At 39.6% G+C, this 27,889-nt stretch overlaps 1 protein-coding gene across 4 annotated transcripts in view; it reads right to left on the bottom strand.

The window, feature by feature from the left end:
* Window positions 1-27,889, bottom strand: part of LARGE1 (LARGE xylosyl- and glucuronyltransferase 1) — a 300,056-nt gene that overhangs the window by 229,753 nt on the left and 42,414 nt on the right. For 2 of the 4 annotated variants that reach the window (XR_011048183.1, XM_068400631.1), the window contains exon 3: window positions 3,236-3,364. The exons of the other annotated variants lie outside the window; for them this stretch is intronic. Coding sequence is in view for 1 of the 2 variants with exons in the window: in XM_068400631.1 (XP_068256732.1) it covers window positions 3,236-3,244 (9 nt within the window). In the remaining variant the exon portion in view is untranslated. The remainder of the gene's footprint in view (window positions 1-3,235; window positions 3,365-27,889) is intronic. 4 annotated transcript variants of the gene reach the window in all.

The following is a 27,889-nucleotide window of genomic DNA, read 5'->3' as shown; positions in this document are numbered from 1 at the left end:
GCATAGGACAACCCCAGAATTCACACCATGTGTCTGAGGGCATTGTCCAAATGCTTCTTGAATGCTGTCAGGCTTGGCGCCATGACTGCTTCCCCGGGGAGCCTGTTCCAGTGCTCCACCACCCTCTGGGTGAAGAACCTTTTCCTAATATCCAACCTATACCTCCCCTAGCATATCTTCCTGCCATTTCCTTGAGTTCTGTCACTGGTCGCCAGGGTGAAGAGGTCAGCGTCTACTCCTCCACTTCCCCTTGTGGGGAAGTTGTAGACCACAATGAGGTCTCCCCTCAGTCTTCTCCAAGCTGAACAGACCTAGTGACTTCAGCCGCTCCTCGTACGGCTTCCCCTCTAAACCCTTCACCATCTTTGTGGCTCTCTTCTGGACATTCTCTAGTATCTTTTATATTGTGGCACCCAAAACTGCACAGAGTACTCAAGGTGGGGCCACACCAGTGCAGAGTAGAGTGGGACAATCACCTCCCTTGACCAGCTAGCAATACTATGCTTGATGCACCCCAGGACACAGTTGGCCCTCTTGGCTGCCAGGGCACACTGCTGGCTCATGTTCAACTTGCCGACGACCAGAACCCCCAGATCCCTTTCCGCAGGGCTGCTCTCCAGCCTCTTGTTCCCCAGTCTGTATGTACATCTAGGGTTGCCATGTCCCAGGTGCAAAATCTGGCACTTTCCCTTGTTAAACTTCATGCAACTTCATAGGAAGGGCTAAGGCTTTTTTCAAAAGTCTATTTTGGAGTCCTATGATATGGCATGTACCCAATACTTAGTGCTGAATTACAGCTCTGGGAAATAAATGAAACATCATTTCCAAAAGAAATTACAATTTTCACAGCAGTTTACAGATGTATTGAGGGATAAATTCCAGCTTTAACGAGCTGGCCAAAGTCCATCCCAGACAGGAAACTATGCTTGCAGTCCAAGAAAGAAACAAAATAAAAGAAAAAAAAAGAAAAGAAAAATTCTTCTAGGACAGAAAACACTTGCAAAACAGCTCTGCACTATGTTATTCAAAAAGCAAAAGAAACATGTTCTTTCTATGCTGGGGGACAGGCAGAGCTACAGGCTAGACAGCCTCTACCCTAAGGATCATGAAGGTCTGACCTTTTCTTGTCCATCCCTACTCAAGTGTTACATATGAAGCCAATGCAGACCTAGATTTTACCTGCCTGTGCATATCCTTTCCACTGACAACACACATTCTTACAATATATAAAAAATGATATTACTATAATAACCTTGTTCTTTCCTTTCAATTTTAGGTGGGTTGATTTAAGTTAACACTGGTCACATTATGCATATGAAGAGGAACACAAGCAGGTGTCTCATGTTTATGTGCATGAAGAATTTACAGAACTAATACAAAAGAATTTGTTCTGACATTTTTGCTATACAGACACGGAAGTAGATGATCCTTTTTATGAGTTATGGATCTGACTTTCACAATCTAGGTCTTATGAAAATACACACATGAATTACCTTATTTGATTAAAAGTCTCATATTTTTAGGACACAGTAACAGAGCTGTGACGTGGGATTGTGGTCACAGAGGGAGAAAGAAGTAAAATCTCATACAAGAGCTATGTACAATCCTAAACGCTTGAGCTAACATCACATTTCCTGAGATAGCATCTGACTTTGCTCTGTAGAGAATTACAGAAAGGGAGATTACAGCCTGAATAGGTGTTTTGCAAATAAAACACTAGAATAAGGTTAGCACTATCTTTCATTACCCAAATAGGGTGGATGGAAAAAGGAACAAGGACACTAACAAAGCTGATAGGAATGACCTTACAAGCTGCTGCCAAGTCAAAAAGATCATTTCTGTAATTCCCACACATTGTTAAAATTCACTGCTTTCCTTGGTAACTGGCAACTGCAAATCAGAGAGACATCCTTACATGTTGACTCAGGGCCTATTTTTCCCCCACTCACACTGAAGTCTGACACTATGATTATTAGCCTAGACCCCCATAATTCTCACATTTAGGCACCATGAAAATGTTATCTGAACAGGTGGGTGCATCATTCACCTTCAGATCCTTCACAGATAGAAAGCAATGGCTGAGAGATACCCCATTGCTTTTTAGGAAGGCAGCAGAAAAATCAAAATTCAAAATAAAGAAATAGAAGAAAGATGGAAACCTAGATTCAAATTACATGACAGACTATTAGTTATTTATTGAAGACAGTCCTCTCATTATCCTCAAATCCCTAAAATATAATACCTTAAAAAAGGCCTATTCATTTTGTCATTCTTTGGCTTTGCAGGAACAGGAGGTGGTAATTATAGTTTAGGTGCACAATGAACTATTTTTTCAAAGGTTGTAATCTAGAGGCAAATACTGTCTGAAGTCCAAAATTAAATATTTAATTTCCAGTCAGCTGGAACTTCTCCAGTTAACCAGGACTGCCGGTAGATAATAGAGAGTGGTTTGGCAAGTTCATTTGCCAGTTCCTTCATTACTCTGGGGTGAATCCCATCCGGGCCCATAGCCTTGTGGGTGTCCAACTGGCACAGCAAGGACAAGGGGCAATGGGCACAAGCTGAAACATGGGAAGTTCCATCTGAATATGAGGAGGAACTTCTTTACTTTGAGGGTGACAGAGCACTGGAACAGGCTGCCCAGGGAGGTTGTGGAGTCTCCTTCTCTGAAGATATTCAAAACCTGCCTGGACACAATCCTGTGCAACGTGCTCTAGATGAACCTGCTTTGGCAGGGGGTTGGACTAGATGATCTCCAGAGGTCCCTTCCAACCCTTAACCATTCTGTGATTCTGTGGTTGGACAGGGTGTTAGATAATCTCATCTAGGCTCCCTTTTCCATGAAAGGTTGGACCAGATGATGATTTGAGGTCCCTTCCAACCTGGGCTGTTCTATGATTCTGTGAACAAAAACGTCCATTTGTACTAAATACCATAAGTTCTAAATTTAAAGACTTTCATGGAAGTTATGTGTACTTAATACTTTTGTAAAACAAGGTCTTACAATGTCTCAAATTCAGAATTAAAATTAATACAGCTAGAATTAGCAACTAGGTTCAGATATGTAGGTTCTAAGAAGTTATGACCTAAATTATAACGCAAAAATAGGCCCCAGAAGGGAAAGGTCATACCAACGAGCCACCCCCTTCTCTCAGTAAAAAGAAGACAGGGCTTGCAGAAGCATTAAAATTATCTTTTACCATTTAATTTTAATTTTAGGGGTTTTTTTACATACCACTTTCATTCATCCCCGTATTGTTTGGCAAATACCAAGAGACTGAGAAAGGAAATGAAAGATCTTTCCCCAACCTGCGCTCCAATGAAAGAAAGGTTGCTTCATCACTTGCTATCTGTGATCTTAGCCCTGAAAAAGAAAGGCTAATCATAATATACAAGATTCTGTAAACAGAAAAGAAACATAATCTACTATCACTCACATATATTAACAAGAAACAAAAATCCTCTATAAAAAGGAATGTAACTTTAAATTATTCCCCTCCCCCTCCTTTTTTTATTTAAGCAGTAATTCAATTTATTCTACTCATCACAAATTTCTTTAGGAAAACAATCAACCCGCTAACACAAACCAATCAAAAGAAACAGAACAACCACAACCCGAACAAAAAGCCAAAGCCAAAAAATCACATCATTGTAGATAACTGAGCCAGCTACTCTCAAAAGATTAGCTGTTATTGCAGAATAGGTATTTTCTAGGTCACATTTCTAGCACTGATAATGCCTCTTAGGAAAATAAACATCCTCCAATCTCTTTACAAGGAAAAGTTATTTTTTCCATATAATACATTATCTACTCTACTTATTATGTATGTAACATACACACTCTTCCTCTGTCATTTGGACCATTTAATTACAACATAAGCTAATGAAGTCAGTATCTTCTAGTTTTTTCTTAGTTCATGGTGCTTTGACAAGGAGCATAAAGGTCCTGTTTTTTCAGGCAAAGACTCAAATTAATAAACGGACAGAAAAGATAAACACAGAAAGCACAACACAGGAATTTCTTCAAGTGCAGTGCTTCTCATAAGGCAACATGGACTAGTCAGTTTATCGGATGCTCTGCACAATTAAAGTGGTATTTTCTAACCGGAGGGAAGAGAGGGAAGAAGGGGAACACTGTAGTGACTCCTCAGGCTGAGATACAACAAAACAGAGCATATACCTACAGCTTTTAAGATATATCTCTTCTTCTCAAGGACTAGAGAATTCAAAGGGATTATGGAATTCGCTTGTACGAATCAATGCGTAGAGATCCGTAATAGGACTATGAAGAATAGTTTGAATGAAGTATCAATGGAAAAGTACGTGTTGCGAAAGCACCAAAAGAAACAAAGAAGGAATAAGAGATGTCATGTTGACGGACACCCCCAAATACACGAGTTATCAACAGCACTTCTGTATGCAGTTTCTCAAGAGGTCTGGTTTTGTAAATTAAAGGACAAAATCGAATCATTACAAGAAGGTGACAGGAAAATAAAGAACAGGATTAGAGCTACAAACCACCCAGACAAGGTGGCAGAAGGACAGGGGGAAATCAGCAATGTTGCCTACTGACTTACAGAGATGGTACAGAATGAAAAGGCTAAGATTGCAATCACTGTCAACTCCTAAAGAGTACAAAAGGTACAGTCAAAAAACACCACGTGATCACCAATCAAGAAAAAAAACCAGCAGATATGAGGAGAACTTAATAGCTGGCATCTTTTACCCTTCCTGTCACTGTAAGTAATCCTAACCTCATCACTTGGCCACACGTTTTGGTGCTTCTGGATATGTAAGAGAGTGAAATCAGAGAAAGAGAAATGTGTTTTGTGAAAGCAAAATCACCTTCCCCTTCTATAGGGCTTCCACATTAAATTTTGTTACACTAGTTACAAAAATTATGACCACTTGTGGTCCCAAGCCAGGGCACTGAAAAAAGTCATAGGGCACATAGCTCACAGCAATAAACTTAATACTTTCCCTTGCTGCACAAGCCAATGTGCTTGGGGATGCTGAATCATATGATCCCATTCACAAATGCATGCTTACTGCATAATCTCATTTGAAAACATACCCCACATGATCAAATAACTATACCTAAGCATCTTACTTGCTGGGATTTTAATAATTAGGGAAATCTGTTCATAGACAGGAAAAAAGAGCTATGTGTTGCTCAAGTATAAACACCCTTGTCATGTGAGTCTTTTCTTGCTATCTTCTATAAAATGAACCATTGAGAAAGGATAAAGCAACTTAATGTCCTAGAGCCAATAAAAGCCACCAGCTCTATTGTTATTACTGGTACTAATGCAGTAATTAATTGCCTTTTCTCACACATGGTAGTCTCCACTAGTAGAATCCCATATACAAATACCAAAACCAGGCAGAGTCCTTCCTCCAGTGGCAACGGGCCGAGATTTGTGATGCATGCAGATCCAAGTCCTACTCCTGCTGTCGCTGTGAAATTCCATACAGTCATGGTGAACAACTAAGTGACAACCATGAAGCAGCTGCAGATTTGTTACAGTTCAGTCCCTGGTTAACAGCAATCTGAGAAACATTTCTGCTCACCCTTCCAGTTTATACTCCCCACAGAAGGAACTGCTTACAAACATTAACATAACACACACACTTGATGCTATTATTTAACTTTTTCCTGCTGTAAGCACCTACAGTGAATGGATGAATTCTCCATTGCACTTGATGGAACAGTAACAACTTTTAAGCAAACAATAACGCTGGCCCCAAAGAGCTTGAAAGCTGAAAGGCAAAACAAAGGGAGTCCATTTTCCATATCTGAAAAGCAGTAGTACTCAAAATTGTGGAAGTATTGATAAATAAAGCATGTTATTATAGAAGTAGCCTTATACACTGTAAATACTTGATGCATGACTAGTACTTTAACAGTATGCACATAAAGTATTACTGTTTGATGTTTTAACTCAATAAATTACAGCTCCACTACTCTACCTCTTTAAAGAGGGTCTTTTCCTTTGAAAAGTACTACAATGTAGGATAAGGAAACACTTCATTAATATATAAGTGTTGAAAATAATAATAATGAGCCAAAACAGTCACAGTTTGCAACACAGACATTTTTATTTTATTTAAACAAAAAAAAAGTTGGACAAGCAAAAAGAGCCTTAAGAGAAAAGAAGCAGACTATGTTTGCTCTAATGGGAGGTAAAGAAAGAACAAAGGAACTTCTGACCTCAGGCACAGCCAAAAATAAAAGGAGTAATGTGGCTTCTTCCCTCACACAATTGCTGACTCTATACTCACTTATTCCCATTACATATCATTCAGATATGCAAAGGAGCTGGTAATTTCTTCAGGGGAGATTTTTGCCATGTTATTTATTAGCTAGGAAATATTTCCTGACACATGCTGAATTTTTGACAGACTTGCTTAGTTTTGACTCAGCCTTTTGATAATTACACAGCAACAGTGCCTATGAATACAAGTAATTTCTGTTTGCTTCTTATGCTGTGATTATTCCAGAGTTCTCCTGATAGCACTTACTGAGTCATTTCAAATACTATTCATTTTTTAAAACTTCTACCTATTCATACTATTTGGGGTTTTTAAGCCTGTCTGTTTGTTTTGTCTTAATCTCAAATAACGTTTAGATTTTTAACACCCATGAAAATGGCTGTGTAGTGATTACTGGTATTGCATAAAGCCTCGGTAAGCAGGAATTGCATGTGTTTCTTCAAGCACTATACTTCAACTAGCATACCTCTCTCTAACCTTCAATATTCTCTGCTACTTCATTCCATAATATAGAGAGATACAGTTCCTAGGGTGACAAGGTTTTTTGAATCATTGCTTGTGAGCATCTAACTTGAGATGTCCTAGTGGGAGGCCTGGCTTCCATAAAGTAGAATTCAAAATTCCATGAAAATCAGGCTCCTTTCAGGCTCCCTAGCAGCAATGACTTTGGATGGGGGAGAAGGAAGCACATATTGCATGAGAAATGGTCATTTAAGTATGTTATGGTGCAGTACTAGTTTGTTTAAGGGTCGAAGACAGCTTTCTGTTTCTAAATTAGCTAGTTTAGGTCAGCCTGGAAATGAGATTGTCTTGACATCTTTTATGCCTCTTCTGGACCTGCTTATCTCATAGTCTTAAATACTAGATTCATAATGTTAAGTAGCTTTTCACAGTTTTCCAAAGTTCTGGTAATACTTGGCATTTTTGTGGAATAGCAGCAGTTCTTTTCCCACTTGTGCCAGACATCACCAGTCGGTAGGTCCTTTAATCTGCTGTATTGAGTAAAGGAAACAAAAAACTTGGACTCTGCACTGCACATGGGGTAGGTCTCCTTCCAGTGCCCAGAAGAACACTGCCAGAAGAGACGCTGCCCACTTGCTACCTGGGATCGAAGCCATTCTGCCAACTCTAGTAAGCTGACATGGGCCCTCCGTTTCCACAGGAAGACACGTACCAGACTGGCTGCTCACCACACAACTTGACACAACAGTCTGACATAGTGAAACCAAAGACATTTCAGATGTTTGTTCTTAAGGACACAGCATAGGGACTTTAGTCCAAATCAGAAGTTGCATGAACATGAGGCTTCCCATGACAAATGTGTCTCATATGCAACTGTTTAAAAACTAATCTGATTATGACTTCTTCTGTATGTACCTCAAACATGAACTCCAAACTCTAACATTTGCATTGATTCGTTACCTAGCACAGCACCCAGTGAACCTCTAGCAAAACGCTATGGTATGTAAGCTAACTGATAAAGTTCATAGCTCTAGATCAGGCTTAGTTAAACTCAGGTGCCTGACAGGATAAAAACAAGTGCACGAAAATTAGAGCTCTGTGCAAACCAAAACACTTGCATCATTGATGTCAGAAGATGCCTGGCACCTGTAACATGCTATGCCACTAAACCTGAACTACGGTCATGAAATGTTGAGCTTATCCTTGATCACTTTGAGTCTATATGTTGTGTATCTTCTTCGACCTCTGCTTGCTTTCTTTTGCATCAAAATTTAATTTATTGGAGAGTATCATGTGTATAGGTATTAAAACACTCTTGGAAGAGTCCAAGTTTCTTTTCAAAGCATCACTGAGAAATCAGCATGAAAATTCAAAGGAAAATGAAGTACTCTAGCAAGCAGTTCAGTAATTTAAAGGTTAGAAAGTGACTGAAAAAGCTTTAACCACCTGGTCACTTGCTTGAGAACAACCTTATACACAACCCTCTTTTTTTTCCCCTTTTTTTTCTTTTTGACATAATCAAACTTTTGTAGAGTCTCCTAACTCCTGTGGTCCAGTGGAAGGAAACACAGGTGAGAGAGCAATAAGGGGAAATGGAGAAGGAACTGAAGAGGAGTAGGATACTGAAAGGGGCTTGATAGATGCTCTAGCCCTTTGCCAGCACTCCCACTTAGGTACAGAGACTGAGGGACAAGGAAACCTTAGACACAACACATAAGCATGCAGCTACCTAGAGCATTGACAGAGTGACTTTTCAAACAGTCAGCCTTCTATGATCTCCCAGCAAATAAGAGATTGATTTTAAAGGCAGCTCAGGTTTCTGGGAATGGAGAAGCACTGACAGACCAGAGCCATAACGATCCCATTCTAGCTCCCTTCATTGCGATAGGCATAGTTGCACTGTACAGTGGAAGAATACACTGGAAAAGACCAGCATATTTGTTACTCTTATACAGTGAGAGAAAGGATTAACTATTCCTCATATCAGTGGTGAAATCTTTGGCAACAGTAACACACAGCAGACTTTAATGTTACTGAAATTATACAACAATATCTGCCAGTGTTTAGTGTTGGTAAGCTTTGATGAGTCTAAGAGTTTACTGTGTCTGCATGCAATCCATCCACATGTAGCTCCTCCATTTCTTACTGAACCTTCAGTTCTGTCTAGCCTCAGCAAAGGGAGAAATTACATACTGTCTCACAGTGCTCATGGTGATGTTCCGCATTTGTATGATGCTGATGCAAGATGGTTATACTGTAACAATCTCAAAGGGCAGGCTTAAAATTGTGTGGCAGTGGTGGCAAGAGTCTTAACATTAAATTTTGGAAATTCAGGAAATTCACATCTAATACTATCTACTGCAGTTATACATTATGGGGTTAACTTGCAAGATCCATATTTTTAGAAAGCTGGCTGCATCATGTTTATCATGGATACTAAAACAGCCCCAGCTAGTATCACAGAATTCCAGACAGTTATTTTTAATTTATTCCAAATTCTTTTTTAAGTGGTGCAAAGAGAAATGGGTAATACAGGTGGTTGTTTCAACTTGTACTACCACGTCTCCCATTATGCCAACTGCAGTGGGATCAACAGGCAGCTTTCTGAATTGAGCAGAAGACACCTTGCCATCCTCTCTTCTCCTTACTCTGCACAAGCTCTCTGTGCTGAGCAGACTGTGCGTTCTGCTGCTGGCAGGCTTTCTGGGAGAAATTGTCGTCTGCTTCGTGTGGGACAGTAGACAGTACAACCATCGTGGAGACCCAAAACATAGATACCACTTACAGAATCAATCAGTTGGAAGAGACCTCTGGGATCATCAGTCCAACCATTGCCCTGACACCACCCTGTCAACTAGACCATGGCACTAAGTGCCATGTCCAGTCTTTTTCTTAAAACACATCCAGAGATGGTGACTCCACCACCTCCCTGGGCAGCCCATTCCAATGTCTAATAACCCTTTCTGAAAAGAAATGCTTCCTAATGTCCAACCCTGAACCTCCCCTGGCGAAGCTTGAGGCTGTGTCCTCTTGTCCTATCGCTAGTTGCCTGGGAGAAGAGGCCAACTCCCACTTCACTACAACTTCCCTTCAGGTAGTTGTAGACTGCAATAAGGTCACCTCTGAGCCTCCTCTTCTCCAGGCTAAACAACCCCAGCTCCCTCAGCTGTTCCTCGTAGGTCAGACCCTCCAGACCCTTCACCAGCTGGTCGCCCTCCTCTGGACTCGCTCCAACACCTCAACATCTTTCTTGAAGTGCGGGGCCCACTTCCATGGCTACGAAGTTAGATTACTGTGATTAAAAAAAGACTGGTAACTGCATACAAATCTTTTTAGCTCAAGTTTTTGGCTCATATCCAGCTCAGTTCAGTAACGGCTGGAAGGCCGTACTTCCAACAGCTGTTAAGATTTTTTTTTTTTCCTTTTCAACAAAGCTTTCAAATAGTATAACTACGTCACATGAGCATTTTAACTATGGTGTGACTATACATTCTGGATAGCATCTTCCACTAACAAAAATCAGTGACTGCAGCTACACTAGTGTACATCAGAAGAACTTATCGTCCATCTTTACTGCATGTTTCCTGTGCTTTATCCCTCTGTTCTTGCAAGTAGCAGTAATAAATGTTGTAGCCATAACTCTCCTTGACAGCACCATATTTAAGGTTGCACCCTTTCAAAATGTCTCTTGGAGACATGATATATTAAACAAAGTACTTCTGGCATGGATGGAGCTTTCTGCCCTTCTTAGTCAAGGCACTAAACCAGCATTTGAAACATAAAACCCTTTGAGAACAGGAAAACTCTGTTTTGGTATGCCGCGATGAGGATGAGACAGAGAGCATGAACCATAAAGTGCAAACTATGCGGCACATTGTTGCATCACAGGGTGTGCCGAATGTGGAGGATATCACAACATACAAGAACACAGAGAGTATAACAGTGGAGACGTTTGCATTTAGACTCTTTGCCCTGGAGAAATACCACACCATTTTAATAAGTGATGCATCTTCCATATGAGGTCAATAGTCTTGCATTTTTAAATTGATCCAATCTGTCTCCTATGGCAATTTCTACTAACTACTGTTCAAACTTTCAGTGGAAAAAGCGACTACCTCACAAACATCGTCAACAGAGTTCAGAGTGTTGGCCTCGAACCTGCAAATAAAACTGCATATATTTTCCATCTCCTACCTAAAATAAAAGGCTCAGTATTACCTATTGTCAATGCAGCCCTTTTCATCAGCTCTGAAAGAAGAGAAGAGCAGAACTCCCCGTGGATCATCAAAACAAGCCTGCAAATACACTAGATCTGGCTCTACACAGCTATACTTTCCAACCATGCAACTACAGATTGAGAGCAGTCGTTGAAAAAATGCTTTCTTACCACAGGCAATTCCACCGCTGTAGTAAAGCCAAGTTAAAGAGAAAAAAAAAGGTGGGGAGAGGGGGAGGGAACAGTTTGGGGGAGAAGACATTGCTATATTCAAATCGTGTTGTGGTTTATCCCAAAAGCAAGTCTGACATTTTACATGTTTTTTACAACCATGTCATAATACAGTTTGAAATTTGCATGTTTTTTCATATGGATTGCGAACCTCAATAAAGAACTAGACCATTTTTTCCTCCACTGTTAACAAAGTTGTTAATTCTAGAAGAGGATTTAGAAGCTGGTACACGCACCCCAGTACCTCTAGTGTTAGGTAGAAGGATAATGAGTTGGGTCCTTCCTTCAGAATCTTGGAATTGCAGCAGGTACCAGAATTTTATTTTCTTCATTTTCTACAATGTCTTATCAGTTCTGATACTAAGAAGCAACTTCTCTTAGAATAAAATTACAATGAAGCGGGTCCAAATCCCAGGATGGGCCCACAGTTTTGATCTGCTGAAACTAAAAGAGACAAACTGCTGACGCCTTGACCAAATTATCAGCATACATATAATCCACCTAGAGTTCATGAGACGTGTTTGTTTCAGTCTTCAAGAAAGTAGAAAGAAGTATCACGCACTCTCCATGATCAAATTGATTTACTGAATAGAAATCATGGGTCATAACTATTGATATGTGGCTACAAGAATGGCCAAGAGTCTATCTACAAGAATAACTGGGGGTTAGCAGAGATTGTTTACCATATGTGGAGACCAGATAAATGATCATCCAACTGCCCTTTCAGTCACCTGGTTTCAAACCTGTCAGTATTACTATGCTTCCTACAAATAGCTCATTACAGCAATTAACAGTTGCTACCACAGTAGCTTGAATATTGGTAAGTCAAAAAGCCCTAATAAAGTAAGCTTCAGCAAAGCTAATGCCTGCATAAAAAGCATCTGGATTCCTTTGAGATGCGGCTGTACTTGAAAGATGCTGTATTAAAAGGTTTAGAAGAATGTCTGTGTAGTTACTCTCTTCCCTCCAAATGTCTGTTCAGTCCTCTGCACTTGTGACACAAATATTAAGGCTTAAGCAGAGAATGAAAGGGCTGCATACTTAGCTCCTGATCCTTCTTGCCATGTATTTCAAACACTGGAGTTACATATAAAAGGGGTAAAATCCTCTGAAGTCAATAGTATAAGTCCCAGTATAGGAGCTGGGAGGATTCAATCCATATTCTTATTATCTTTTTTTTTTTTTTAAAAAAAAAAGGGAATCAAGTAGGTTATTTGCATTTATCTGACTATTACTGAATTATGTTCATGTGCCTATGAAGTCTTAAGTTGCTGGGAAATCCAATAATATTATTTACATCTAATTGAAGTGGAACAATCAATGCTTTCTTAAAATCTTGTATTTCACAGCAAAAGTACTCAACATTTTGAAAAACAACCAAAAAGCTAAAAAATCGTACTGTTTTGAAAGAAAATTTATATACATGGTCTAGTGAGAGAATAGCTCTTTGTTGACAATTTCTGAGGCAAAGTAATTTCATATTCACTGGATTTCCTCATCATGCTTCTAGTCTATCAGTAGATAAGAATTTTAACCAGTTTAAGAGCCCAAAAGAATGAGCATCAGTATTAACAAGGAGAAAAATACTTTGTATATACAATTACATATATATAATTTTTGTATTAATCATCTTTTACATTACAATATGAACATGAGCTTGCCGCTGGCATCAGACTGTATATGGTGTGTATTTTTAAATATTCATTTCAAATGAGTGTCATGATTAAAAAGTCTGGTTGCATAAACAATTAGAGCTCTGTGCAATCCAAAGGGTTTACAAGCTCAACACACATTCCAGCCCACAAAGACAACAAAAGATGAACTAGCACAAATGAAGCCAATTTTAGTTATTTATAAAATCAGTAAAAAATTTAAAGGAATCCTCAGGGGGAAAAAAAAAGAAAAAAGAATTGTGGAGTAAAGTTTAACAAACAGACAAAAAATACTTCCAGAACACAAAACAGAACTAGAATAACACTCTTAGGAAAGTATTAAAATGTTCTCATCCTTCTTAGAAAAAACATGCCATGAGCAAAATACACACTGCTACCTTGTTAAAACTGCACTTCACCTGTGTTTTTAATTAGTTTTCCAAAAGAAACAAAGCTTGTACAATTACTCTTTGTTGTCCCTAATAAATTCTGCATCTGTTGGACAACTTCTACCAAATTTGAAAGAACATGTCTTTCATTCATTCTCATATCATTCGAAATCAAGAACTATCAAGAGGGAGGAACATTTTATGCACGTCCCTGCGGGGAGGGGCGGGGGGGTGTATCTTGCCTGCTTCTGAAATTGTCTGTTGAAAGGGTTCGGTTAGCCATTATTTTTTAAATTTTTGGATCATCTACCCTATGATTTTAACGAGATCATACTAGGAAAGGTTTTGCACTGTACCTCTGTATCTTGCACATACTTCTCAGGGTACACAGATTAAATAGCACAGTGAAGCTGGTAGTAAAGAACATTGAAAACAAAACGTGTGTAACACTAATACACATTTTGTAGAAATTCTTACATACAGTGCACAAAAAACTACAGTGACTTTTCCAATTTTAGATGTCTGCAATCTTACAAAAATTCATTTGAGGCTTTGTAAACCCATTCATTGCAGAATTGCTGTCCAAAGGATCAGCTAAGTGGGATATGAGAAGCTGGTATCACTGCATGGACAGGGTAAAGGTTGTCCAAATAACCTTCATTTTATTTGGCCAGTTTCCCAAAACATATGAAGAGAGGGTTTGTTTGTTTTGTCTTTATGTGAAAATCTTGCATTTCCACCCTAATATTTCTTAAGACAACATATAAAAGCAAGATCTCCAGAAATGCCCAGTACCAGCCTAGCTTTCCTCTCACTGAAAAGGATGACAGTTCTGCTGTTGACTTTGAGGAAAACAGAACAATAATGAGCACTCTTAAAAATTATTGTTCTGAAAACAGCATTTTGCTCTCAGTTTTATTCCAAAAGTGGTATTTGATTTCCAATCTTAATTTTCAAGTTAAAGTTTTTCATTAGAAACATGAAGTAAATACATAGTTCAATGACTATTTTAACCATTCCTATGGAGAAAAACACCTTTACCACTTAATTGTCCTTCTTCCTAGAATCATTCATACAGAGCTGTCCATTATATCGAAGAAAAGGGAAAGTATGAAAAAGCACATAAGATCCACAATGAAATGCGTGTATATCCATTCTTTACATTTATACTTATATATTGTTTAATTTAACCCCTTCATAAAAAATAAAGTCTTCCAAAGAAAAAGTGGCCTGAGCCAAAGTCTGTGTCTTTTCTCCACGTATCAGCAAAGTCAACAGAAGAAAAATCTTAAATCTAGATTTTAATCAATGCTACTGTTTTAGAGCTATCCATATTCAAGACTGATTGTCTTGCCTGCTTCTTAAAAGCAATTTTCTGCAACAGCTGTTCTATGCTTACCTAAGACTACAGAACATGGATTCCCTCCCCTTGCAAAATACATGTTGCCTCAAAAATGAAGCTTCCATTCCTCTGCTTACCCCCAAGCCCATCTCATTTACTGCTGCTCATTACATTTTCAAAGCAGTGTCATCCCCGCATACAGAAGGGAAACCTGAGGCAGAGATCCCTTAGGATCATTAATGAATCTATATTAGAAGTGGGATGAGAATTTAGGAGGAGAAAAAGAATCATGTCCTACAAACAGTGTACCAAAGCACACCTATTTTCTTTACAGCCAAAAAGACTGTCATTACCAGCAACATTAGTTACGTGAATTCTATAGGCAAGTACAGGAAGACTACCCGGAACTCTCCTGCTTGTTCTGCTGTTTCACATCCAGCTCCCACCCAGTCAAAAGGATGAGGCCTACGTTTATTCACATGCTCTCTCTCCCCTTTCCTGTTTTCCTCATTCTGGCCACAACCAGCACTTGGAAAAAAAAAAAATTTACTCAAACTGGCTAAATCAGTACAAATCACTTGGTAATCTCAGTAAATTCAAAACATGCAGGAAAAGAAGGATTTAGTTGCTCTTATAACTGGTTTCTACTAACATGGGAAATACTTCCGATCTGCATAACCTAAAAAAAACAAGTAACCAAAATTTATCTTAAATCTTTTCATTTCCAAATAATCCAGAAATTCAAAAATAGGAACCTTTTAAATCGCATTCCATTATTTGGGAGCATAATGCAAGTTAAAATTTTGTTTGTGTATTAGCACCTCCAACACCATCTATCCCACCTACTGAATCAGAATTATGCACAGAGATGACGCAGAAAAACATACACACTTCATATTCTGTATGTATACAGTTTGCATTCATATTAAATAAAACATAGACAACCTGTTTAAGTCTACTGTATTCATCCTTATGTCAATAAATGGCTCAACATTTTAAAATATACACACTATACATGGGTTATTTTTAGGAGCAAGAAATGTAATTCCAAAAGACATTAGGTATTCCAAGTATCATAAGCACTTTGAAGAAAACATCAACATCTTGTCCACTTTGGGTTAAAAAAAAAAAAAAAGAAAGCAAGCCTCCTGAGCCCAATTATCTTAAAATTTGTCCTCTTTCATTCAATTTTATCATGCAATTAGCTTAGAGATAGATAGATCTGTCAGTTGAGATTCTGTTGACCAGAATGCTAAGACAGTACCAGATTCTCATCTTCATTTTCACCAAATGCAGAGCAGATCCAGTGGAATCAGTCAAATCAGTGTTATACAGTATCAATATAAGTGAGAAAATATTCAGATCCTGACTATTTAATTCAGACTCAGGAAAAAAAGTAAGTCCTTTGTAAGTCTCCAGTCTTTCTCATTTGTTTTTTCCAGTTGTCTAGGAATACCTACAAGTCTGTCAGTCCTTTACTCCTATCATCTGAAATAAGATTCGAAGAAGCTGGATACCTGAATGTCTCCAAATAAATGTTTTTTGCCTGCGAATATCTAGCACAGACAAAAGGACAGCTCCACTTTTATGCGGATTGAGATGGAGAGACATAATCAAAACTTGTCTCTCCCGCAACACAGAGCTTTGTGCATCACCTTTTTTCCTCATGAGACTTTTCAGAGCTGTATTTTTTAAATTATTCGTGGTGGAAAAAACATAGAGGCTTTCACCTTTTCTGTTAGGTATGATTGAGATCTGAAGTGACTGCAGATTTGTTTCCTCTGAAGGTCTTCAGCTTCATTTCTTGTGAAAAGGAATATTTGTCTCTCTAGGTATTTCCCATTCATAACTTCTGGCTAATTTCAAGTAAATCTGACAGAGCGTCAGCAGTTTCAATAGATTAAATTCTTGCTAGTTTTGTGGAAATCGGCAACTAAGGAAGCATAGGAAGCCAAACAAAGTGAGTCTTCCCAGTGAAGGAAGGTAATTATACCTCAATCTTTATCCAACACTTTAGCATGTGAATGGGTTTGCAGTAGCCACCCTGTCTGTTGTTAATTCTCCAGCCAAGTAGGTAGGTGATATGAGAGGGATCTGAGCATGTTTTTAGAGAGGTAAATTAGGGTAACAGGATACATTTCAATAGAAAATCAGTCCTCATTAGTTCAGCTGTTTATGAAACAACCTGTTTTACATTTAAATTCCATGCTCAGTATGCTATTGAGTGCTGTGGTTAGCAGAACAAATAGCTTTTTGACATTAGAAAAGATTGAAAACTGAACCATTGAAAAAGAGGGAGAAATTTAGTCAGAATTATGACATCTCTCTACTGGTATAAAATCCAGAAGATCTGTAAAGAGGTATCAGACAGCAGTCTCAATAGCAACTAGTTGAGGGGTGTCATTATGAAAGTGGAGATTTGAGCTTCTTCGCCATCCCGAATGAATGCCAAATCTGAATGTCAGGAAGAAGGGATTCAAGAACTCTTTCAGTCCTGTTTACAGTTCACGGCTTAAAACAGATTCCCTCATACCTTCTCAGAAGATGACATATCCCTTACAAAAATGAGCTTAATCACATCAAATTAAATAACCCAACTATCCAGATAATGCCCTAAACATCTACTTTTTACATCTCTAGCCAAGTAACATCATAACTTTGTAACTGTCAAATGGGAAAAAAAGATAAGAAACCTCCTATTCTCCAAGAGCAGCAATGCTCATCCATTCTAGGAAAACATGCAACCCTATCAGGAAATCTTCATAACAAACCTGAAAAATATGATCCTGAATCTTTCAGAGAATAATTTGTTCATTTGATAGTAAGGATCAAACATTTAAATGTCTCATAGTCCAAGAAAGTATTTTGGGCAACATGTTTTAGACCTCAAGGATAACACTGTGCTTCCTTTTAATGTACATACCTCTTCCCGGTGCTGTGCCTATTCTCTCCACAACACTATCACAGAGATCAACATACCACTCCTCCGCCTCTATTTCAATAAACAGACAAGCCAAAGCAGTACGTCCCCTCTGCTTATTTTCCAAATTACATTCACCTTTTGTAAACAGGTTATTTAGAGTTATGGATGTATAGCATTGCAGGTAAGTATTGCACTACAGGAGTACAATGGTTTCGGTATTTCCCTATTTTGCAAAAATAGCTTTCCTGATCCTTTTTAAGATCATATTTGCTCTCCTTTAGGATTACATCACAGTCACAGTTCAAAATCACCTTGCAGTTGACAGTCATACCCCATTTTTTCTGTTCCTCAGTCATTTTCAAGCAATAGCATTTCCAACATATAAAAGAGAGTGTTACAATTGCATGCTATGGGCATGACCTTTCACTTCATACTATGCATCTTATTTTTCTGTCCAGCACTCCTGTCCACTATTCCAGTGCTCCACGTCATCAGCATTTTCAGCTTTCTTATTTTTCGTGCCAACTTCCTTAACAACAAAGCATTAAAATATTTTCAAATCTGATCTTTGAGGTTTTCCAGCATTATTTTTCTACTAGCTAGCATTTTCTTCAGCTTTACTTATTGATTGCAGACATTTCTCTTGCCCACCTTTCATTCCTTATTCTAAACTTCATTTTATTTTACCTTGAGTAGTATTTCTCCATGTCACAGTGCATCAGATGTTTTACTGAAAACTAGATAAATAAGGACTCCTGCCCCTTTCTAAAAAATTAGGTGTAATGTTAGATAGCAGGTGAGTGTAGTACAGCCTCTCTCTGGTAAACTCATGACGCATTTAATCTCATTTGCTGTTCACCTCCATGCCTGTAAGCATCCCCTCCCTCAAAGCATGTTCTAAACTAATGCACTGAGATCACACTAACAAGTTTGTAGTCAGGCAGATCTCTCTGCCCCATTTTTAAAAAGAGACACCACAGGTACCCTTTTCCAGCCATGTAAAACAACCTCCTATTTGATAAATTCTAAAAAAATCCTAACCAGTGGATTTACAATTTCATGTGCTGGTTACTTCAATGTTCTGAGGTTGGGATTGATTATCAGGTCTGTTCAGTTTCAACATTAAGTTCTTTGCAGTTTGCTTCCACCTCAGAAATGGTAATTTCCATTTCTATATATACCTCTTCCCAAGAGCTACCCGGCCTTCCCTATACACCCTACATTATCATCTTTACTGAAAACAACAGCAGAGCATTCAATTAGCTTTCGGACCAGATGCAGATTACCTTTAATCACCACCCAGTCATTTTTGTGTGGTGTTTTCACTTTTCTTTTCTCCTCCTCTCATTATATGTGGAGTTACAGAGCTGTTTACTATGTGTTTTGACTTTCTTTAGAGAGATCTACTCTTCTGCATTGGTGACAAACTTGAGCACTGAATGTGTGTTGAAGGATATTCTACAAATAGGAACAATCTCATTCACCAGTGGGAATCACTGAATTAATCCCAAAAAAGAGAAAAAAGTTTAAGAACTTGTGAAACTGGCACACCCTTCAACCTGAAAACTGGGCTATGGAGAGCCTGCAAAAGTATGTGTAAAGAAGTAACAGAGGAGACTGTAGCTGTTAAGCTTTTAAATCCATTGTATATTTTCATACTTAAAACTCTATCTTCACATCACTGGCTTTTAATGGATTCTGTTCATTCTTTCATGGCAGTGAATATAGGAGGAACATACTAACACATGAACTTGAATGATTCAGAAAGCAGCTATGTTGCTGCAAGGTACAACTAAATAGGTTAACTCTCAACTGTGACATATGCACAGGCTACCATGAGGCAGGTAGCCTGTACCAACTGCTGAGAAACAACCAGTATACATGTTGGTATCCTATGCTAAACTGCAGTAGGTATGAGGTATTTCGCCCCTCAGCTGAAAAAGAAATAAGCTACCACACAGATACTCTGTTATGGAGTCAGGATAAGTGTGTGGACAATCAATACAGGCAGCTGCCATACGGTATCTTGTTATCCATATTAACCTGCTTAAGTATAAGAATCCTCTAAATCTACAAGAAGGTTATTTGCCTCCCCCAACCGTTTTGGCAACCCTCCACTGGACACATGTGAGTATGGCCTTCTTGTCCTGGGGAGCCCAAAACTGGGCACAGTACCATATATGCAGTCTCATAAACACTGAATAGAGGAGAATAATCATCCCCTGTTGGCTAAACTCTTGTTAATACAACCCAGTACGTAATTGGTCTTTGCTTCAAGGGGAAACTGTTGACTGATGTTCAATTTGTCATCAAGCAGAGCCCCCAGGTCTTCTTCTGCAAAGTTGCTTTCTACCCAGTCTGCCCCAGCCTTGTACTTAACTGCATGGTTAATTCCATCCCAGGCACAGGACTTTGTATTCACCTTTCACTCTTCCCTTCTTGACTTCTTGTTTTGGGTTCTTTCTAATTTCCCGCTCTGCATCCAGATTGTGAGCCACAGGTAAATATGGTAGGAATCCAGAATTTCCAAAAGAGAGATTGAGGTGTGACCCTCTCCTCCTTTCTCAGCTTTGTAATCAAGGAATTCTTAGTCACAACATAACTATTCTGTACAAAAACAATGGATACAGCATAACATAACTTCTTTCAAACTCTTCAGCTATCAGCACACTGCCCTGTAGAGTACTTTTACATATCTTACTTTTCCCTTTCAGAAACTCACAGGTTTTATTGCAAGATCTTGAAATGCTGTTCAGAGAGAAAGAAAAAAGAAAACCCTTGTCCATCTACTATCAGTCTTCTTGCATTGTGTCTTAGCCATCCTTATTTCTTTATTTTCCCTTTATCTCCTAGATGACGACTAGTAATTTGGCCTATTGTCAGGAAGTGGAAATAAATTTGGTCCCTTACTTCAGAATGCAATTCGAGATTGTTACCAGTGCTGAAATTTGCTCCTACTTTTTGTTTTAAAATCAAATAGCTACATTACCTTGATTTCATAGCTAATGGGGGTGGGAGGTGTCCTATTTCTGAACATGTGCTATTTACAGAACAGTCTCATGTCAGTGCTAAAACACAGAAGGAGTGAGTCATCTGTACTCTGTACATGAAAAACTAAAATGATTGCTTCAGTACTTATAAACCCCTTGACTAGTTCTCCTATTCTAGCAACACACCAAAAGCAGCACTGCTATGCATCACTTGGGTAAGGAGCAAACATGAATTTTCACCCTACCAGGCATGCCATATGTAGAGCACTAACTTAAACTGGGCCAAAGAAGATTTACATAATAGCTTTATCCACTAATCGTATAGTCTTCGGACTTCTACAGTTGGCAATTAAAAAAAAATTGTGCCCTATTTATCAGGATAATTACTCAGGGGATTCCACAATACAAGAGAAAACCTATATAAAATCAGTATAACATAACTTTTTTCCCCATTCCCAGAATATCTTTCACAGTCTAGAAAGGACTATTATGGAAAATTCTTATGTCTTTCACACTGTCATCCAATACCCTGTAGCAGATGCCCCAGGAACATGTGGACTAATTTGAAGCAGTTCAAAGAAGATAACTGGGAAGAATGGATGTACTGTCTACAGGCTTAAGTTTGCTTGTTTAAGATTACTTGTTTGGGGAGAAGTACTGTCTGTGAGGAATACAGCAGTGATAATATAACCCAAATTTACTGAACCAGGTCGGAAACATTGCAAAATCGCCCAGTAAATACTCATTAAAATTACTCTATGAACAATGCTGTAATCACCAAGACTTAAAGATTTTATTTATTTATTTATCTTTAAATTGATTTGCGGGTTAAGCAAAATGAGGAAACCGCAGCATTGACTGAAGAAAAAAGCCTGCAGTATGCTAATCGCACCCAGCTTTGCCAAGCCACCTCTGTCCTAATCTGCAATAACTCTTCATTTCTGTTACAGATCTCCCTTGAAAAGGGAGTTATGCCCAAACTGGTCCCCAGTTATGCCAGACAGCATAGCAGATCAGAGTTGAGAAAAGAGGTTCAACAGGATAAGAATACCTAACTCACTTGGAGCCTCTCCTGGAGCTGATTATTGCTGTATTGATCCCTTCCCAAAGACAGTTACAGCATTAAAGGCAAAAGCTAAAATTTAACAGTATCCTATTACTATTTACTAAGCACAATCAACTTACATGACACTTGGCAAACCACTGAAAGAGGTGACCTCTGTCCAAGCAAACTTAAAATATATGCAATAAAACGAGAGAATATGAATTAGGTATTCAGTACAGTACAGGCAGTGAAATTGATAGATGTTTAATATATGTAACATTATTCTTTCATGCACACAGTGACATGGGGTTGCAGAGGATGCGTGTTTTAAGGAGTAATTCAATCAAGAAAAAACGGTTACTGCTTGCAAATATGTATAAAGTAAGAACAGCTTTCTGATGCATTAGAAGATAAATTCTAAGCATAAGGGTCAGCATGAAAAAAGAGGATAATAAGCAAGAAGAACCTACAGTAAGTCTGCAATGCAGGGAGGGAGAGAAAGGAGAGTAAAGGTACAGGCAAAGACTATTGTCAGCATCCTGGAATATTGCTGTCAAATGTCTTGATGACTGTTGGGTAGCTTTGAGGATGAGCTGTGTCAGTGGGAAAGCTGCGACTGCAACACCCAAGAAAACAACGTTCTAGACAACTAAACCTCTGCTTATTCTAAAGAGCACTCAACCACACAAGACAGGTTGCATATGCAGGATGTTCACCCTTAAAGGGTTTTCTTTCTCACCCTTTGGGATTTTCTTTCCTCTTTTCCCAGATCTCACTGTCCAATGTATGCTGGAAAGCTCACTTTTGTTCTAAAATTCTTAGTATACAACCCAGAAAACAAACACTTTTTCAACTAGTTTGTGCAATGATCATGCTCTTAAAGAAGGTTAAATTGGGCTCTTAAGTCCAATACGTTGATAATCTTGAGTTGGAGGAGGCTACTGACTGGATTTGGGTGGCCTGTACTTATGTCTCATGGAATAAAAGAAAAAAAAAGACATTTAACCCGAAGTGGGTACTTCTAAAATATTCTGTATTTATTATTTATTTAGAAATTCATGACATTTCTCATGCAAACTATCGAGGTGACAAAGTGCTTCTTACTAGAAGGCACAGAAACTACAGAAACAGAAACTAAAGCTTAGTGAAAGCCTACAGAACATGTGGAAACTTATTTTCCCTTTTTTCATTATTTGATTATAGGCCTTCTTTCCAAACTTGGTTATATGCACAGACCTCAACAAGCACTAACTTCGTGGAAATGTCTGCCATCTCTCTGTTACCCATGCAGAAAAGATAAAAATATTTGTACTTTCTACTCTCTTTTTTTACTGTGGAAAAAAATATGTTTTTATTAAGACTGACATAGCATCATAGAATCATAGAACAGCCCAGGTTGGAATGGACCTCGAAAGATCATCTGGTCCAAAGTTTCATGGGAAAGGGAGCCTAGATTAGATTATCTAGCACCTTGTCCAGTCTCAACACAACTAAAATGGTCCCATAACTGAAACATTTTAAGAACTGTCACACAATAAGAAGCAATGAAGAACAAAACACGTTTTCCTGAAAATGTATCAGTAAATGAAAACAGGGAGCAATATTTAAAATGTTCTCCTTCCCTCATTATCTTAGACATTACTGATAATGCTATAATGGATTCAATAGTATTTACAAACCAAATTATTAGAGACTTTATCAACTAGTACAGCATAAACTTAAATATCACAACACATTACTAGGCAAATTTGTGGGGTTTTCTACGAGACAATGGTCACGTACTGAACGAGCCATGTCCAAGGGGGTGGTAGTAGGTGGTGATGAACTGACCAATCATAATGACGAGCAAGGACCTTGGCTACTGAGACAAGCAAGATATGTAGAAGTCGAAACAAGATTGAAACAAGAAGAATGTCATGACAGCATAGTATGGCCTGTTAGCATAAACCAATCAGAACTAATATAGAGGCACGTGGACAAAGCATGCTCACCAATCAGATTAGTACATGTAAGGTATGTTAACCAATTAGGATTAAGACAACACGCACACGGAGCGTGCACGATAGTGAAATAGTATAAATGTACCCTCAGATACGCGAATAAAGGAGATTTGCTTAACGACCATATTGGTCTGTGTGCATTTACTCCGTGCCCTCTCGTGGACTGCGTCGTGGGACTCTGCTACGACACAAATTGACAGTAACAAGAAACCCTGTGACTAGCTTTTTGGTAAAAAATCAATCTCCATTATAAAAGAATTTGGATAATGCGCTAAATGTGGATAAAATGTGCTATATTGACTATCCTCATTAAAAACACAAACAGTTGATCTAATAAACAGCAACAGTAGCAATTGGCTGGATGGTTTCAAACAAATTAAAAAAATCCCCTTGAAAGGAAAGTAGGACTCCTTGATCTGGAATCTGGCAGGGAAACTCAATCCATAAGAGAACGTCAAATTGCCTTCTCTTATTAAATGCAGTATGACAGAATTGGTGATAAATAAGTAAGCTCTGTTTTGCAAATTACTGAATGCAAAGCAAAGTACTGTGGGCATGTCCTGCAGTGGTTTACATCCCACTTCACTGACTATGTTGATTACCATTTTATGAGCACAGACAAGTCCTTTGCTTGTCCACAATTTTTTTTCCCAGAATAATTCTGCTTCTCACTCCAAGATATAGCTGAGCTTCTAGTCGCTGTTCTGCATAATAGTCTCTTTTAGTAGCTCTGTGCTATTTAGTTTTGCAGCTATTCAAGAAGCAGGACTTTCTACAGATTGCTATTTCTCCCAAGGTTAAAATAAAAACCATACCTGCATTAGGAAAAATTACAAATTTCCCCAGAAATTCTGGATGCACTGAACGTGCCAAGCAACTGTTGCTGTACTATAACCAAATATCAAGTTAAGTACGGAAGACCTTACAGCTCAGTCAATTATTCTCCCACCTCGCTATCCAGAATCATGTAGTTTCCCAGAATCAGTTTCTATCCTGAGACATAATTTTCCAAATGGACAATCATCCAGGCACAAGGTAAAATTTAGATTTCACCCATTTGTCCAACTTTTCCAGAAAGCCTTAGGTGAACAAATATTCATTTCCCCATTCATCATTTCTCTTACTCTCAACATTGCGTTTTTCTTGTGATTGTAAACAATGAACAAACTAAAGAATTTTCCTCTTTTCATAGAATCATAGAATGGTTTGGGTTGGAAGTGACCTTAAAGATCATCTAGTTCCAACCCCCCTGCCACAGGCAGGGACGCCTTTCCACTAGACTAGGTTGCTCAAAGCCCCATCCAGCCTGGCCTTGAACACTGCCAGGGAGGGAGCAGCCACAACTTCTCTGGGCAACCTGTTCCAGTGTCTCACCACCCTCACAGTAAAGAATTTCTTCCTAATACCTAATCTAAATCTACCCTCTTTCAGTTTAAAACTGTTCCCCCTCGTCCTATCACTACATGCCCTTGTAAAAAGTCCCTCTCCAGCTTTCCTGTAGGCCCCCTTCAGGTACTGGAAGGCTGCTATGAGGTCTCCCCAGAGCCTTCTCTTCTCCGGACTGAACAGCCCCAACTCTCTCAGCCTCTCTTCATAGGAGAGGTGCTCCAGGCTACTGATCATCTTCATGGCCCTCCTCTGGACTCATTCCAACAGCTCCATGCCCTTCTCACATTGGGGTCCCCAGAGCTGGATGCAGTACTCCAGGTGGGGTCTCACGAGAGTGGAGCAGAGGGGCAGAATCACCTCCCTCGACCTACTGGCCACATTGCTTTCAATGCAGCCCAGGATACGGTTGGCCTTCTGGGCTGCAAGTGCACACTGCTGGCTCATGTTGAGCTTCTCATCAACCATCACCCCCAAGTCCTTCTCCTCAGGCTGCTCTCAATCCATTCTCCACCCAGCCTGTATTTGTGCTTGGGATTGCCCCAACCAGTTCTGGGCCCTGCACTTCAAGAAAGATGCTGAGGTGTTGGAGCGAGTCCAGAGGAGGGCGACCAAAAGCTGGTGAAGGGTCTGGAGGGTCTGACCTATGAGGAACAGCTGAGGGAGATGGGGTTGTTTAGCCTGGAGAAGAGGAGGCTCAGAGGTGACCTTATTGCAGTCTACAACTACCTGAAGGGAGGTTGTAGTGAAGTGGGAGTCGGCCTCTTCTCCCAGGCAACCAGCGATAGGACAAGAGGACGTAGCCTCAAGCTTCGCCAGGGGAGGTTCAGATTAGTCATTAGGAAGCATTTCTTCTCAGAAAGGGTCATTAGACATTGGAACAGGCTGCCCAGGGAGGTGGTGGAGTCATCATCTCTGGATGTGTTTAAGAAAAGACGGGACATGGCACTTAGTGCCATGGTCTAGTTGACATGGTGGTGTCAGGGCAATGGTTGGACTTGATGATCCCAGAGGTCTCTTCCAACCTGATTGATTCTGTGATTCTGTGACCCACGTGCAGGACCTTGCACTTGGCCTTGTTGAACTTCATATGGTTCGCACAGGTCCAGCTCTCAAGCCTGTCAAGGTCCCTCTGGATGGCAGCCCTTCCCTCCGGTGTGTCGACCACACCACACAGTTTGGCGTCGTTGGTAAACCTGCTGAGGGCGCACTCAATCCCACTGTCCATGTCGTTGACAAAGAAGTTAAACAGGACCGGTCCCAATACCGACCCCTGAGGAACGCCACTCGTCACTGGTGTCCACTTGGATATTGCGCCATTGACCATAACTCTTTGAGTGCGACCATCCAGCCAATTCCTTATCCACTTAGTGGTCCATCCATCAAGTCCATGTCTCTCCAATTTAGAGACAAGGATGTCATGTGGGACAGTATCAAATGCTTTGCACAAGTCCATGTAGATGACATCAGTTGCTCTTCCTCTATCCACCAGCACTGCAACCCTGTAGAAGGCCACTAAATTTGTCAGGCATGACTTGACCTTAGTGAAGTTATGTTGGCTGTCACCAATGACCTCCTTGATTTCCGTGTGCCTCAGTATAGTTTCCAAGAGGATCTGCTCCATAATCTTGCCAGGCACAGAGGTGAGACTGACTGGCCTGTAGTTCCCCGGGTCTTCCTTTTTTCCCTTCTTGAAGATGGGGGTTATGTTTACCCTTTTCCAGTCAGTGGGAACTTCACCAGACTGCCACAACTTCTCAAAAATGATAGATAGTGGCTTAGCAACTTCATCTGCCAGTTCCCTCAGGACCTGCGACACACCTCATCAGGTCCCATGGACTTGTGCACCTTCAGGTTCTTTAGATGGTCTCGAGCCTGATCTTCTCCTACAGTGGGCGGTTCTCCATCCTTCCAGTCCCTGCCTCTGCCTTCTGCAACTTGGGTGGTGAGGCTAGAGAACTTGCTGGTGAAGACTGAGGCAAAAAGGTCATCGAGTACCTCATTCTTTCCCCTTGAAAAAAAATACCTCTCTCTTTCCCATTGAAAAAGTACCTTTTTCTTTCCCATTGAAAAAAATAAAAATAATTAAGTTACCATGGGAGAATCAGACTGCCGCCTGACTGACCGAGTGTCCTCCTGAGCACACGCAACATTCTCATGCCAGTAACACAGAAAGAAATAATGTGCATTCCCCTGAACAAGTTCCCAGGAGGTGGGAATGCTGCTGTTTAACTCCTTCAAAGGCAAGGATACTAGAAACACGCATGAAGCTGCTCTGCTACCATACACTCCTGGGCATAATTAGTCAACCAGAAACTTTCCTTTAGGAATTACAGACAAGAAGAGAATGTGATCATTGCATAAAATAGGAATGAACAGGTCATGTCAGTGAAGTAAGGAAATAACGAACTTCCTGACCTGCCAGGCATTTTTTTTCTGCAAGATAACTGATAATGTGTAAGAAATAGATGTGCAAGGACCAACACATAATGATGCACCTGTTTTCTATCACAACTACAAAAGTTCCTTTGGGCTGGGATACAGGAATGGTTTTAGGTGATTAAAAAAAAAAAAAACAAAACCAAACCCCAAGCTGCATTTCCACAGCTCTTTTACAGTTTTTGAAGTTCAGAGTAAGTTCCTTCCTAGGGTCACAAATCATAAAGGGTTAAAATATGGAAAATGAAACACAGTCCTGATAAATGGTAATTAGTGCTTGGCCATGCCATGAGCTGCTCTAACCTGTCACACCTCCATCTGCCCTAAATTTTTGAGCAATTCCAATTATAGTCAGACCCCTCTAATAGACAAGTACTAATACAATGCCACTCAGTATTCAGTTTCCCTACATTTGAAAGTGAACAGGTCCAGCAGACAGAAACTTTCAAAGATTTTTTTAAGTAAAAGCAAGCATCTCTGAGCATAGCCTGCAAGGTCCAGCAGGTCTAATAGTTTTGTCAGTGGCAGCTAATTACAGCTA

The sequence above is a fragment of the Nyctibius grandis genome, chromosome 5, assembly GCF_013368605.1.
Source record: "Nyctibius grandis isolate bNycGra1 chromosome 5, bNycGra1.pri, whole genome shotgun sequence".
Classification (NCBI taxonomy): Eukaryota; Metazoa; Chordata; class Aves; order Nyctibiiformes; family Nyctibiidae; genus Nyctibius; species Nyctibius grandis.
This window is presented reverse-complemented; position numbering and strand designations above follow the sequence as displayed.